This window comes from Nannobrachium achirus (assembly GCF_963921795.1).
Source record: "Nannobrachium achirus genome assembly, chromosome: 6".
In the NCBI taxonomy this organism is placed as follows: Eukaryota; Metazoa; Chordata; class Actinopteri; order Myctophiformes; family Myctophidae; genus Nannobrachium; species Nannobrachium achirus.
In genome coordinates, this window is record NC_137815.1 from 40103658 (window position 1) to 40117222 (window position 13565).

The 13565-nt window shown below is 41.0% G+C and overlaps 1 protein-coding gene across 1 annotated transcript in view; it reads left to right on the forward strand.

Annotated features, from left to right (window-relative positions):
* The window catches only part of ppp1r16b (protein phosphatase 1, regulatory subunit 16B), a gene marked incomplete at both ends in the record, with an annotated part of 132230 nt that overhangs the window by 109135 nt on the left and 9530 nt on the right, over positions 1-13565 (forward strand). The window contains 2 exons of the mRNA XM_080728878.1: positions 894-969; positions 3387-3516. Of these exons, the coding sequence (XP_080585004.1) occupies positions 894-969; positions 3387-3516 (206 nt within the window). The remainder of the gene's footprint in view (positions 1-893; positions 970-3386; positions 3517-13565) is intronic.

Consider the following 13565-nt stretch of genomic DNA (forward strand, 5'->3'; position numbering starts at 1 on the left):
AGCATATCCTGGACAAATACCCAAACACCCCTCAGGGGTTTAATACAGCATATTTACACACACACACACACACACACACACACACACACACACACACACACACACACACACAGGGTAGTTAGGCATTCACACGCATACAGTAAATACTAGAAAAGCATTCCCATATGCTTGTGAATACATGCGCATTCACTCTCTGTCACATACACACAAGCACACACACATTAAAGATACAGGTAAACAAAGCATACTGTGCTCTGAAGTTGAGAAAAACACAGAAACCAACCAAGGTTCTCAGTGCAGTGCAGATAAAATGTTTAAAACCTAGACTGATGGTGCTTCTAGGAACAATCACTCACAATTATTTCCAATGAATTGATACTAATTGTGACTGATTGACTTTGCACCTGCATGACTCATGTGATTTCACACTATTTATGGACGTGTTAGTGGCATACTTGCCCTGATGAAGACCAGCTCGGTCCAAACATGTTGGCTTTTTAACCTTTGTAATACCTTTGTAGCACTGGTTCCCAAACACTGGGTCGGCACATTTTTTATGGGTCCCTTAATTCGTTTTGTTTCGTACATTTTTATTTTTATTATTATTTCAAAACATTAAAAAAATTCAAAATAAATTCAACGATTTTTTTCAGTAATTTCATGAAGAAATCAAAGAAATTCAATAAAAAAAAGTCACGCCGCGTTGTGAGCTTGTAGATCGGCTATTTTCACTATGTTTGGGTCCCGGGCAAACGTCTAATCTCTCTTTTGGGTCACAAGCTAAAAGGTTTGGGAACCACTGCTTTAAAGCACTGATTTAAGTCCTTTTTTGAGTGCGATCTGAGTCAGATCTTTTCTGCTCGTTTCACACGTTGATGCTGTTTCCATTGCAGATGCACGTGGCAGAGCTGCTGGTCTCTCATGGAGCTAGTCTCAATGCCAAGACCTTCCTAGAGGAGACTCCCATTGGTAGGTCTTATTGTCCTCACAAACACACTCCCACCAAGCACCTTTACTTTGAGCATCTGTGCTTTATTTGAGTGTTTGGCTTTTTGGATACTCGACTATCACTCCGCAACATTTCAAAGACAAATATTGTACTTTTGACGCCATAGCAGAAAATAGCAGATCTAAAAGCTACTGTAGTAGATCTGATATTTTCACTATATTTATATATATTTTTTTTAATCTCTGGAAAAATCTTCGAATGTTTTTTTTGTGGAAAATGTCTAGATTTTAATGCAGCAATGCATTGATGCTAAAATAAATTGTACTTTGTAATTTTAAGCATGTACTTTTGAATTCTTTGCTCATTTTAGCATATTTATGAAAGCATTTTGTCGTCGTCCGATGAAAACCTTGTATGTCCAAAACCGTTCCTTTTGCATTTATCATTTAAAAATGATTTGAACTAGTGAAAACAGCCGATCTACAAGCACACAACGCCTCGCACCGCGATCGGCTGTTTTCACTACTTTTGTGTGACGGCCTTGTATGAAGCAGGGTTTTTACTTTGCGAAAGAAGGTACAACTTTGAAACTTGGAGATACGAGGTTTCCACCGACAACGACGATGTACTCCTGTACTTTACCTCAAGAACACATTTAACAGTGCAGCTTTCACTTTTTGAGTTATATTTGACCGTGAGTCGACTCTGCTTTTACTAGCCTACTGGGGTTGAGTACTATGTCCACTCACTGCACTCAGCCAATTGAATATTAAAACACTGTAGCCTGGAGCACTGTCTTGTCCAGGTGTCAGGTCTAATGCGTTCAGTCGTTAACCCATTTGGGCCTAGAATTATTGAACGCTTTAACCAGTGAGCTTGTAGATCTGCTATTTTTGAAAAAGTAGTCGTGAAAATGTGTGCAAATCTTTGAATATATGTACTTTCAAAGCGAACGTTTGTAACTCAGAGAACTGCTTCTGGGGGGGGGGGGGGGGGGGTCCCTGGAACTAAATATTTTGAGATGCGGGTCTGTGGCCAAATAAATATCATTTTGGGGGTCCTTCACATGAAAAGGTTTGAGAACCACTGACATAGTAGTCTCTCAAGAACAGACTAACTGAGCTCCAGTTGAGTGAAAAGGATCTTTTCTTTGACGATGGCTGGCCAGATTGCTGACATAGAAACATTGGTTTTTCAAAAAACCTTAGAAGGATTCAAAAGACACTTAATAGAATCGGGCCAAAATTCTAATTTTCAAGATTTCTCAAAAATAGCAGATCTACAAGCTCGCAGCGCGGCACTCGGTGCCGCGCTGTGAGCTTGTATATCTGCTATTTTTCAATAGTTAAAGCATAAAATAATGATACACAATAATGTGTACCCGTTCTGAATGGGTAAGGTGCAATAGGTGTATTGGCTAACCAACCACATTAATCCAATGTGATGTTAGCTTTGTTCAATTAGCTTATCTGTCTACTTCTGTCAGATGGTATAATGTTACAGTATAATGTTCTATTTCAGCATGGGGCGAACGTAGCTGATGGGTAGAGAAGTAGCTTGTAGTTAATAGCTATTTTCACTATTTTTCTAAGCTTTTCAATCTAGCCCCTGACAAAATTTAAACAGTAAATTAATGGTGCATTTATACAGCACCTTTTAACCAGCTTTACAATGACTGTGCATAACATTCACCCATTCACACACAGATGGTGGAGGAAACCATGCAAGGCAGCCAACCTGCTCATCGGTAGCAATTATAGGGGTTCAGAGTCTTGCTCAAGGATATTTAGACAGTAACTCTGGGGGAGCCCGGGATCGAACTGGGAAGTGGGAACCTTCCGGTTGCCCACTCTACCCCTGAGCCACTGCCGCCCCTGACTACCCCATGTTACAAAAGAAAAAAAAGAAAAAGAAAACTACTAGCACTAAAAATCAAACCTCGGTTCGAAGTGAAGCGGTGAATCTTTATTCTATCTGTTCTAGAGCTATGAAATCTGTGTTCTAGATCTATACATTCTGTGTTCTAGATCTATACTTTCTATGTGCTTTAGTTCTATATTTTTATGAATTCTGAATGAATGAATGATTTTATCTGGAGGGCCACATTGTCATGTGAAGCTTGACCAATCCTCAATTCTGCATGCACGGGACATGTACGGGACAGACAAAGCCTGTTCATTCTGGACTGGAATGACCATATATGGACATGTACGGGACACACAAAGCCACTCCTTGGAAGCGGCTGTCACCGATTAAAAAATTATCCCTGTCACAAAATAAAATGTAAACTAGCAAAACCACTTCAAAAACTAAAACTACTGAACAAAAACTAAATAACTGAAATTGAAAACATAAAGTCAAAACTAAATAAAAACTAAGCGGCAGTGGAAAAAATACAAAACTATAATAACCTTGCTTCACACCTGTGTGCTTTTAGATCTGTGTGAGGATGAGGAGTTCAGAGCCATCCTGCTGGACCTCAAACACAAGCATGACATCATCATGAAGTCACAACTCAAACACAAGACCTCTCTGTGCAGGCGGACCTCCAGCGCAGGCAGCCGTGGGTAGGTACTGCCATCTGGCGGTGGCTTTGTGCTACTACAAGTTTTGAGTGTAAAGAGAGTAGGATTATACATTTTTGTGTAAGCTGTCAGACACCGTCTGGAAAAGCTGCACCAGACCACACCGTTTTAAAAGTTCCAAGCAACAGCAGTTGCTTGGAACAGTTAAATAATTTAAACACAACATTGAATTATAGGGTACGTATGGTCAGTACATCTTGTAGTTGTACAGCTAAATCTGAGGGAAATGGCATTTGCAAACAATGATAGTCATGTCACTTCATTTATAAAGATATATTTCAAATCAACTAAATTTGATCAAATTACACGAAATTCCAGTATTTAAGACCAATTTGTCAAATGACTCGTGGCACCGTGCAACTGGCTAAGCAACGCATTGCAACATGTTGTGAGCTACTTAATCGGCTATTTTGGGTGAGGAATTAGTGTGAAAAAAGTAGGAGACCAAGTATAGACCGCTGGGGGGGGGGGGGGCACAGAACACGTCATTGTTTATTCAAAGCTTCACCAGACATGGTACATAAACATAGACCATTCCATGAATAGTTATACTTTATTTCATTAACATTTTACCCTTGAGCAAATCATGGACATTTGAACTTCACCCATTGATTGAATACTTTATTAGAAGTTTACTTAGGAAAAGGTACTGGACAGTACAGTTCACTGATACAGGGTCAACTAAAAGGATAAAGACCACAAGAAAGTTTTTGGTCTTGTGCATGTGGTTTGGCCAAGCATCTATCTGAACACTTTTGGCCCATGTTCGGGGGAGGGTGATCTCTGTCCTACGGGCTGGGGGCAGAGCCTGTCAGCGGGGGATGTTGAACGGAGCTAAGCAGGCACTACGTCCTCCTGGTGGGGGATCCTCACTGGCAGGTGAGCTAGTTGGGTACAACAACAGCGGCAACACAGAAATGTGTTGAAATTGGTATAGTGAATTGGGAGGAAAAAGGGGGAAACAATACTTGGCTACTCTAAATAAAATATACCAAGAATAAAACAGAAGAGTAAGTGCAGGCCCGGGCCATGGTCCAGGCAGCTAGGCTGAAGTGTAGCCTGACAGCGCATTGTGGGTTCGACCATCTTTGCTGCATCTCTCCCCATCTCTCTCCCTGTTTCCAGTCTGTCTCTACTGTAACCTATAAAAAATCAAACCTTGGTTCGAAGTGGAGCGGTGAATTTGAGCAGCTATACCCTATGTGTGTGTGTGTGTGTGTGTGTGTGTGTCTAGGCTGCACAACAGTGCCCTCAATCTGGGCGGCTAGAAAATGGAATAGTAGAGAACGGAATACAACCACCCTAAGGTCAACAAACATTGTATTTTTAGGTTAATTGTATTACCACAAATAGTAGAGGTTACGATCATTGTGGAATATATTTAAGGGAGTTCAAATGAAATGAGTAGGCAGCAAGACAATTGACAAAAGGTCAACGTGGCCTAAACATACAAACACACAAATAGTTCCTCACATTTTATTTCCAAAATATAAACCAGAATCAAGTTGGGAAGGAATACACGAAAATTATGTTGTATTGATATAAAGATATAATAACAGAATCAAGCTTGAGAAATGGGTTTGCACTTGCTGTGTGGATTTTTAGATTGGAGCAGTAGGACCTACTGCTTTGAAATAACCTTTAATGTGTAGCCTATTTAACACAATCCAATATTATTGTATTACTCTATAGTGTGAATTGTCATAAGCATTGACCTTGCAGACGTCACCCTATATAATTTAATTTGCTTATGAATCCATTATTTAACAAACTTTGGAATGCTTCAGAACATCTGTCTGCATAACATCGTCAACAGCGACACTTCTCTATTATAATATCAAACAAGTAGTGCCTAGCAGCACAGTGGCCCAAGCAAGAATCAATATAAAACATGTAGGCCTAGTGCTTAGCACCACTGTGGCCTAAGCAAGAAGGCAATTATATCACAGAGTGCTATCTAATAATAATAACAAAATCTTCTGTGTAACCTCAGAACAGTAGGCTAGGCCTATCCCTCATTGTGGAGTGTGGTCGTTGTGTGGAGTGCCGATCTTCTGTGTCCCTCGTTGTGGAGTGCGGCCGGTCGTTGTGGAGTGGCGTGTAATCATAGCCTGGACAAGCGCGTTACCTTGGTGGATCCCATAGCCTGGACGAGCTAACCTGTCCCGTCATTGGCTGTTATCATGGCCATGGTTAGGCAACTCTAAACAGATAGCAGAGGTGAGATATGGAAGGAGGAGGCATTATTTTAAAAGGATCGTTGTCATGAGTTAGGCTGATCTGATTGAGCATATTCAGACCGCGGCCATTAAGTCAATGAAATGTCACCCTAGTTGCCACCCGGTGTAGGTATAGTTTTAAAGCAAATCTTAAACATGGTCGGCAGGTGAATATGGTCAATTGGGTTAGGGTTATAACAGAGGCAATGAGTTGATGAGCATTTCTGATTTTTTTTTGTTTTTTTTTTATCAGCAATGGTCTCTGGATGTGTAGTATGAACTGTACAGAGAGGGATGTAAAGAGGCAATGAGTTGATGTGGGAGGGATGTTAGAAATGACAGCTGGTTCAGTCTGTCAGTTGAACTTACATCTGAAATTCCATTTTTGTCTGAGTGATGTTGTAGTATGAGGCTGGGTGGAGATGGTGTGCAGTGGGAGTGGTTTCATCTGAAATGAGATGGCATCATATTTCAGTCTGCAGTATTTTACTTTATATTAGCACTTGTCAACATCAGTGGTGCAAGAGCCTTAAAGTAAAAGAAATACTGGTATGTGTTATGAAGTAATGTGTACATGTTGTAAGCCATACCTACTGGAGCCCGCCCCCAATATATGGGGCCCCTGGTGTTGCCTGCTGCTGTGCGGTGTCAGGGAGGAGGTGTGTCTCCTGAACAGATAGCACAGGTGAGATATGGAAGGAGGAGGCATAATTTTAAAAGGAACGTTGTCATGAGTGAGGCTGATCTGATTAGAACAGAGCCAATGAGTTGATGGGGGAGGGATGTTACAAATTACAGCTGGTTCAGTCTGTCAGTTGAACTTACGTATAAACTTCCATTTTTGAGTGGTTGCCGTTGTAGTATAAGGCTGGGTGGAGATGGGGAGCAGCGGAAGTGGTTTGATCTGAAATGAGATGAAATAATATATTAGTCTGCAGTATGCAGTATTTGACATTATGGTGCAAGAAGAAGTAAAATAAATACTGGTATGTGTTATGCAGTACTGTAAACAGCCATACCTAGAGCATTTCTGTTGTTTTTTTTACTGTTATCAGCAAAGCATCATGGTCTCTGGCTGTGTAGTATGAACTGTACAGAGAGGGATGTGCAGTGAGGTGTTCATTATTCCGGAAGTAGGCGTGGTCTAGGTGTCCTCCTTCGAAATGGGTTGCTTCATTTATGAGTTGAGTGAATCCTAGTTGCTGAAGAGTTTGGGAAACGTGATTGTCGGGGTTTTGAGCAAAGCATATGTTGAAGTCACCGCAGATCAGAGTTGTTTTGAGGGGGTTAATTAAGCATACCAAATTGTGGATCAAGGCTTTATTTGCCTTGCTTTTGTAGACACTGATTATGTCAACGTCTGCTGAGACCATCATGGTGATTTGCATAGCGTCATCGTTGAAATCTGCTTGATGTTGGAATTTTTCTGGTCTGTAGTAAGTGGCCAATCCCTTACCAGGTCCGGTACTGTTTAAATGCAGTGAAAAGCCATCAATCTGCAAAGATGGGTGCTGGTTGTTGTTGTGTGTGAGCCATGTTTCACTGATACATAAAATGTCAGCATAAGCCAGAACAGGGTCTACTTTAATTTCGGGTAGTTTGGGCACTAGGGATTGGCAGTTGAGAGCTGCGACTTTCATTGTCCACTCATGTGTGTTTTCCCATTCTGTAGGGTTCATGTTGATGGACACACTCTCCATCCTCCTCAGTTCCTGTAGGGCATTTCTATCTGCAAACAGGTTTTCCTCTGGCAGAGAGTTTATGATGTACAGTTGTTCTAATGAAGGGACTCTGCTCAGCATGACATATCCCATGGCTGCGTCGAAGATTGTTGTCAAGTCCATTGCTGCGTTTTTGGGTTTGGGAATTTCTTGTCCTTGGAATTTATGGCATGTTGCGGCATAGCAAAGTACAAGTGGGAATTGATAGACGGTTGCATTGCTGGATGCATGAGTTTGTTTCTTTGACAGGCTGTATGTGAATTGAACTTTCTCTACTGGTGTACAGCCAGGGTACTTCAACTGGAGTGCTGGTTGGGTTGTACGCTTGTTTGCCCCTTGATATTCTTCATCGAATTTGACCATCAGTTTGATGATGTTTTGTTGTTGGTCTTTGATGACTGCAGCAAGGGTTCCTCTTGTGCCATTGGTCAAACCATCAAGAGTGTCCAGATTGTGAATTAGCATCACTGGGGCACCTATTTTGAGCTTTAAGGTTTGGAGAAATGCTGAATTTCCAACTGTTCCTTTTGCGTTGATCTTTGGTTGAAAATTTTGAATTGTAGGATGATGATTAATGGCTTCTACTTCCAGAAGTTCTGTTTGAAGTTCTTTTAGTCTGATATTGTTATGCTTGTTCACTGTTGCATTAGTGCAGCTAATGTATGTTGCACCAACGGTGTCAGCATGACCTTCAGGTCTGATTCTGGTAGTTAGAATTCTTAGATCTTCTTCAGTCTGGTGACCCACTCTGAGTCTGTTCAGTATGTCAGCATATGTATGGTCCTCTCCTTGCCTGTGATTCTCTTCTAGTGTGATGATCTCAAACAGTTCCCAATGAGGTTGGATATGAAAGGGTAGTTTGTAGTCAGCACACTGGGGCTCAGCAAATATGTACTTTGCTTTGCATGGTTTGAGCTGCATTAGATCACCAAAGAAGAAAATAGCAAGGCCTCCAAATATCTTGTTGGGTTGGAGCATGATTTCACGAAGTCGAAGATCAAGCATGTAGAGCATATCTGCTTTGACCATGGAAATCTCATCAACAATGACTGCCCTAAGGTTTGTAAGCTGCATCCTTGTGTTGTCTCGTTTCTTGTCACCCAATGGATAGTGCTGATTGCCAAAGTTGAATCCAAATGTTGTGTGGAGTGTTTGTCCTTTGACTCTAGAGGCTGCTGTTCCAGTTGGGGCAGTGACCAACACATGTGGGCATTCAGGGTTGTCACCGGTTCTGTGTAGAATGAGATGAAGCCATTGTTTCAGGATATTGATTACAGTAGATTTGCCGCAGCCTGCCCCACCATTAACCATCAGCAGTGGAGCTGTTGGTAGTGCATTTCTCTCTTTGAGTGCCTTAACAAGACCTCTAGCATATCTTATGCCCTTTTCCACAACCTTCCTCTGATAATAGTCAAGGTTTCTTGTCTTCGTCCACAGAATATGTTGTGGTTCTATTTCAATGGGTCGAAATGTTTTTTCCAAATGATTGCTTTCCTTTGGTAGTGCATGATTATCAGGATCAAGGTGAATAAAATCTGGATGAGGTAGAGGACCTTGCAGATTGCAGTCAAGAATTTCTTGCTCACCTTCAGGATTTAACATGTCCTCCATTTCTTGATTTCGTGCAGACTCTTCAACCGCCAGTCTTGCTTCTTCCACGCTGTCTAGGTGTTCCATGACATGTTGCTTAACCATCATGATGTCTTGCTGTAGGTTTGTGTATTCTGCCTTTTTTTCATTTTCATCAGAAATGCCGTCAATTCTTCCAAGTTGCTTGTCAATGTCTTCCTCTTGTCTGTATGGCTTATATAGGAGCAGCTCTGAGAACCAGTATGACTGTGTATTCTTGCTTTTGTTGAACTTGTGCATTCTCATAACAATAGGTTTGGTCCTCTTCCTCATGTACGGTGGTTCATCTGGATGTACTTGTGTCAGTTCGATAATTGGTGGAAGGGGTTTGTGAGATATTCCTTCATGGGAAGTGATGAAGAAATGTAGCTTGTCTTTAGGATTGGCATGTGATGGTGGAATTCCTTGAGAATGCTGTTTGTCTCCTGGGCCTTTCCAAGCAGGGTTGTACATTTTGAAAAACTGGGCCAAGCAAATGTCTTCCATATCTTTTGGCCTTCTTTCATATTTGGTGTGTATGTCATATTTCTCTACATATTCACCTTCTCTTCCTGGAATATTAACCGTTGCAATGCCAGTGTATTGTGGTTTATTGTCTACTCTAATGAGAAACTTGCTTCTCTCTTCTCTGCGGCTTGTGGAAAGGAAGACTGTTTTGACATTGGAGTCTCTGAAGTGGAAGTCTGGGAAGACCTTATAGACTGCCTCTGCTTCTCCCATCTGTCGGTGTGAGATGAAGGTATTCATGAGTGTTACCATCTTTTCCTTTAGGGTACTGGACTGTGTTTGTTTTAATGCATCAAGAAGAACCTTCATTGTACCAGTATCATCCTTTGTGTAATACTCAGAGATGTAGGTTATGACTGCATGGTAGTCCAGTGTAATTTGAAGATCTGTATTACCATTCCAGGCTTCAGCCCACTCAGGATTGTAGGAATTGACAAATATTTCATCTATGTCCCTGGCCATGATAAGACAGTAGCCTCCCTTACTGGTCTTCAAAGCTTCCAAGTAGGAATCAAAGTTTGTTTCATTCAGACCAGCCCGCTTGAGGACTTCCTTAATCCTCTTCTCTCTGTTTGCTTCATATTCATGTTTGTCATTTGGATTGATGGTGGGGAATTTCGCAAGGATGTTGGATACCGTTTCTTCATCAAGCAGTACCTCCTTTACTGCGTCTAGTAACTCCTCACGTTTCTTTTGGTTAGGTGCATCTTTTTTTAATGCATCTCCTACCAGTTTGCAGGGTGAAGCTATTACAGTGGTCCATACGGGGAACTTGGGGAAGAAGAATCTGCAGGTGGTGTTATATTTTCGGCAGGCTTTTGTGTGTCTGTGACAGTTGACTGCTTTTGCTATTTTAGACACGTTTTCTCCGACAACAGCAGGACTGAGAGTGACAGAAGTAAAGGTGTTTGCAAAGTTGATGACCGCTCTTTCCTCATAGTCTTGCAAGTCATCTAGGGTTTGGAATTTCTTGAAAGCTGACTTGAGGCCAAAGAATTTGAATGTGTTGAGAAGGTTATCAGAGGTCAAATTGGATAAGTGGAGTTTATTGAGAATGGGAAGCAAAGTTAGTTTCTCTTGTTCACCTACAGTGTCCTTCTTAACAATGACAGTGTGAAGAACTTCTTTGAGTCTTGTCTGCACGTCCATGGCTTCGTTCTTGGTAAGCAAATTGGCAATGTTATGAATGTTGTTTCCATCATGAATTTTCATTTCCATTTTTTCCATATCCACCCACAGAACTCCATGATTGTGACCGGCTCCTCTGCCTTGGAACTCCAGCTTGGTTGAGTAGTATTCCACAGACATTGGATTGTGAGGATTGAGCATAATTTCTTGAATGAAGGTCTGCACTCTGTGCTTGTAATTTCTTGTGGCAGTCACAACATTGTTTCTGAGAATCTCGTGGATTGACTGAGCTGTCTGTGTTTGCAGATAGTCATCTAAAGGAAGAGACAACTGACCGTCATTGAAATGGACCATTGTTATTTCTTCTTCCTTATCTCCTTCTCCATCATTATCTTTGGTCACGTTTTGTAACACATATTCAATCTTCAAGCCCCTTTCTCTTAAAATTGCAGTGACATTCTCTTCCCAGCGCATATCTGCACAGCTGACAGTGAAGAAGAACTGGAATGGACCAAGGTTGTCTAATCTTGCCATCATCTCATTTTTTCCTTTCTTGTGGTAGCTAGGAGTGTTGGAGGTACTGTCAAACACAGAGAAAGCATTCTCAAGGTTGTACGTAGTTCCAGATATTGAGGTGGACTTTTTGCCTCTCATGAAGGAAATATTTATGTTCCTCTGAAGCTGTTTCTTTTCAATGTAGGACACTGCTGCAAAAAGATAGCTAGGATCATCTCTGAATCTTGAATCCACATTTCTTAGTCTTTGAATGAAGTAGTACTGATCAGTGAGGTTGGCTTGTCTTGGATGGTGTAAGTTGAATTTTCCATCGGGATGCTTCATTGGAAAAGCCATGGAATCCCAATCTTTACTGTGAAGGATATTTTCTGGTGTTTTTCCTTCGCCAGGTGCAAAAGTAATGACATGGGAATCTGTCTGCTTGTTTTCATCATGAAATGCTTCTGGGAATCTTGCTGTTGCACAGACTGACTGGTCATAATCAATTTGGAATTTCCTGATTGGATCATTCTCCCTGTATTCTGCCTCTTCCTTTTCTTCATCATTTTGTACTTCATTTCTGTCTTCTGTGTCAGTGTTGTCGTCATTTATGTCTTCACCGTTTTGTGAGAGTTGTTCAGTAATGGATATGTCTTCAATAGAATCATCAATAATGTTCTCAATAACGGCATCAATTATTTCATCAACAATCGCATCTTCATCTTCATTTATGTAGAGCAGCTGTGAACCACTTGGATCCTCTTGTTCACACCTGTGTTGGAAGGTTGAGGGATCTGTGTAGAATTGATAGCCAGGATGTCCGAAGTCTTTCAATAATTGCATTGCTTGGAACAGTTGTTGAGGGTCTATAGTTGTGTGGTGAACATAATTCTTTAATCTCTTCATGCGCTTCAGCATGACATCAATGGTAGTTATCCCAGCCTCAGATGGAGTCCTGGGAAGGGTTTGCAGAGTGTTCATCACATCATCATCTCCTATAGGGATGTTAATAAGTCTGTCTTTCACAGCTGGCATCAATGAAGTTGGAAGTCTAAATATCTTCTGAAACAAGATCTTTTTGGCAATTAGATTGTTTGCCAGTTCTGTCAGTTGGAGATGTTTTGGTACAGCGGTAACTTTCAGACCATTAGCAGCTGACATGGGTGGCATTTGTCCTTTAGTGAGATATCTCTTACAGGTGTGACAGAGATACCAGTTTGTGTTTGAATCAATGTAAACACTGAATTTTGGATCGTCCAATTTGTTTTCAAAGATATGATCAAATAACTTGTCATTTTTTACATTGGATTTTATTTCAATGGTACTGCGCATATTGTTATCAATGATGGTAACTCCATTTTCAAACATCATTTGTTCACAAGACGAGCATGGAAAGACTGGGCCATATTTCACAGCCCTTCTGAAGTTTCGTAGTCTCTCTTGTTGTGCATGTCCCCTCTGCATTCTGACTTGTTTCTTTTGAGTTGCATTGTTTTTGCGATGGAGTTCATTTTCTTCGGGTGTTTGCTGAGATCTAACCATGGCCATGTTTTCTACCTTCTTTTTGTTATCAGCTCGTTTCTGTTCATTTGTTCTTTCAGCCCTCCTGCGTCTATTGTTTTCAGACATCTTTTTGTTATCAAGTCGTTTCTGTTGCTGTATTCTTGCAGACCTCCTGATTCGCTCATTTTCTGCCTTCTTTTTGTAGTCAGCTTGTTTCTGTTCAAGTGTTCTTTTAGCCATCCTGATTCCCTTATTTTCTGCCTTCTTTTTGTTGTCAGCTTGTTTCTGTTTAAGTGTTCTTTTAGCCATCCTGATTCCCTTATTTTCTGCCTTCTTTTTGTTGTCAGCTTGTTTCTGTTCAAGTGTTCTTTTAGCCATCCTGATTCCCTCATTTTCTGCCTTCTTTTTGTTGTCAGCTTGTTTCTGTTCAAGAGTTCTTTTAGCCATCCTGATTCCCTTATTTTCTGCCTTCTTTGTGTTGTCAGCTTGTTTCTGTTCAAGTGTTCTTTTAGCCATCCTGATTCCCTCATTTTCTGCCTTCTTTTTGTTGTCGGCTTGTTTCTGTTCAGGTGTTCTTTTAGCCATCCTGATTCCCTCATTTTCTGCCATCTTTGTGTTGTCAGCTTGTTTCTGTTCAGGTGTTCTTTTATCCATCCTGATTCCCTTATTTTCTGCCTTCTTTTTGTTGTCAGCTTGTTTCTGTTCAAGTGTTCTTTTAGCCATCCTGATTCCCTCATTTTCTGCCTTCTTTTTGTTGTCAGCTTGTTTCTGTTCAAGAGTTCTTTTAGCCATCCTGATTCCCTTATTTTCTGCCTTCTTTGTGTTGTCA